The sequence below is a fragment of the Silene latifolia genome, chromosome 7 (genome assembly GCF_048544455.1).
Source record: "Silene latifolia isolate original U9 population chromosome 7, ASM4854445v1, whole genome shotgun sequence".
Lineage (NCBI taxonomy): Eukaryota > Viridiplantae > Streptophyta > Magnoliopsida > Caryophyllales > Caryophyllaceae > Silene > Silene latifolia.
The window spans coordinates 52,374,556-52,376,946 of NC_133532.1; the positions used below are offsets into that span (position 1 = coordinate 52,374,556).

Genomic DNA, 2,391 nt, shown 5'->3' on the forward strand with positions numbered 1-2,391 from the left:
AAAATCCATACCCGATCCATTATAATTTTTTCAAATCCATACCCACCCCAAATCCATACCCGATCCACCATATAATCCAAAATCCAATTCGAAACTTGATTTACTATATAAAAAATTTATCTTATATGAAAAAAATTGAAATTTCGAGCTTAATAAAGCCTAAATTTTGAAAAATATTTGATTGGATCGGGTTCGGGTATGAATGGATCGGGTTTGGATATGGTTCGGGTTTTCCAATAGTCGATTTGGATATAGGTTTTTAAGTAGTGGATCGGTTATGGATTTTTAAAAGGTGGGTTTGGATCGATTTTTCTCCTTCGGTTCGATTCGGGTTCGGTTCGGTTTGGGCCACAATTGCCATCCCTAGGTGCAGCTGTCTGGTTATACTCCTGCTGGTTGTTATGAGTGGCTTAGAGGAGCAAGGACCAAGGTAGAGTGGCATAATGCAGTATGGGATAGTTGGAATCTTCCTAAACACAGGTTTATGGGCTGGCTCATAGCTCACAATTCCCTACACACCAACAGCAGACTGAAGAGTTTTGGGATGAATGTTGATGGATTGTGTTTCCTATGTGGGCAGGCTGAAGAAACACAAAAGCATCTGTTCTTTGAATGCGCTTTCAGCAGAAGGGTTATACAAGCTTTGATGAAGTGTACTGGTTTAAAGTTACCTGAAACTAATATCCTGCATTGGTGCATCCATAATACAGGCCTGAAAACGCAAAGAAAGGTAATGAATGCCCTGGTTCTGAGTGCTATGTACCAGGTGTGGCAGCAGAGAAACAAGAGTCGAATTGAGCAACTGGTAATGAGGCCAATGCGTGTGGCACAGTTGATCAGTGATGATATGAAGAAAAGGATAAAGGAAAGGGATAAGAGGAAGCTGACATCACAGGATCTAGATTGGCTAGGGAGTTTAAGTTTTATATAATTCCATGAAAGGTTTTGGCCTTTATTTTTTTGTAATTGAAACTCTTTATATATATGTATAATACCCTCACATTTTACCAAAAAAAAAATAATGTGTTATGGATGTAGTAAGGGTTGTGTTGTTATTATGTTTATGTAGATCGACTTGACATTGAACTTTGTTTGTTAGGAACCCGTATGGGTAACCGGGTTCCTTGGGCACCGTTGTACGTGGAGGACCACCCGTGAGTCTCCCTTTGTGGGCTTACTACACCATTTATTATCCGGGGAGTATTCGTGATCGATCACGTTCGCCGTGTGATTTGAGCACCACTTGTTTGCCGTGTGATTTGTAGCACACTTGTTAGGGCTGTCGTGTGAGTTTAGCACGCGTCCGGGTTCATTTGGGATCCTGACAATCATGTGTGTCAAGAGTTGCTTTGTAATAATTATGTGTTGGTCGAAAATTGAGATATTGATGTTTAATTATGTTAGATGCATGAGTTGAGGTTGTTGCTCATATGTATCGATTATTGTCACTTTGTGGTTTAATTGTGTGTGGAATTTCTCTACTCAACCTTGTGTTGGCTCGCGTGTTACTTGTGATAAAAATCCTTTTCAAAACTCTCTACCGTGATCCACATGATATTTCCTGTCGGATGATGATTAGGTTGACTTTCAGGTGATTGATGATGGTGGATGCTTGTGGGGCATCGAGGGGCGAGTTTGACATCGATCAGAGAGTTAGCCTTAGCTTGCTAGTTTTATCGTTAGAATTTTTTATGCTTCCGCTTTACTTTAATTTGGATTTTGGACTTGTAATTTGACAACTTTGGAACTTGGTTTGTATATATTTCGTCATTAATCTTTGAAACTTTAAATTGTTGCATTATTGTGGTTTTGATTACACTACTGATGAATCATATTCATATATACTTTTATGACTTCCTTTAAGTTGTTTTTGATACGGTTTTCGTGTTAATTAACGTTATTTATATGCCAATTATATTAGAATGTCGATATTGCCGCTATTTGGTATTTAATGTAGAAATAGTGTATTTATGGACCAAAAGGATGAAATGTAGCACCGCGGAGTTGGCATGATGGAATACACGAAGCATGGTACGGAAATCTAGAAGAACGAAAGATGATAATTGATGAAGAACTGCACGAGTGACGCTGAGATGCTTGTGTACTCGATCGAGTTGTCGTGTACTCGATTGAGTGGCCAAGTACTCGATCGAGTGTCCTGTACTCGATCGAGTATTTAGCATACTGAAGACGTTTCCGATATTTCCTAAAAGACATACAATTTGTGATATAAATATAAGACTTGTGTTATGTTATTAGGTTACGCTTTTATTATTATTAGAACTCCTAAAATTCTTAAGTTAGTCGGCTATCATTATTATTTCGGATCTACAATTTGTTCTTCAACCAATATCTAAGGTACATTATTAATCATTCTTCAATTATTATTCA

At 38.0% G+C, this 2,391-nt stretch overlaps 1 protein-coding gene across 1 annotated transcript; it reads left to right on the forward strand.

Moving 5' to 3' along the window:
* The first annotated feature begins 484 nt into the window (after positions 1-484).
* Positions 485-931, forward strand: LOC141590080 (uncharacterized). The gene has a single exon (XM_074410692.1). It carries the CDS (start codon positions 485-487, stop codon positions 929-931), a length of 447 nt encoding a protein of 148 aa, XP_074266793.1.
* The last annotated feature ends 1,460 nt before the right edge of the window (positions 932-2,391 follow it).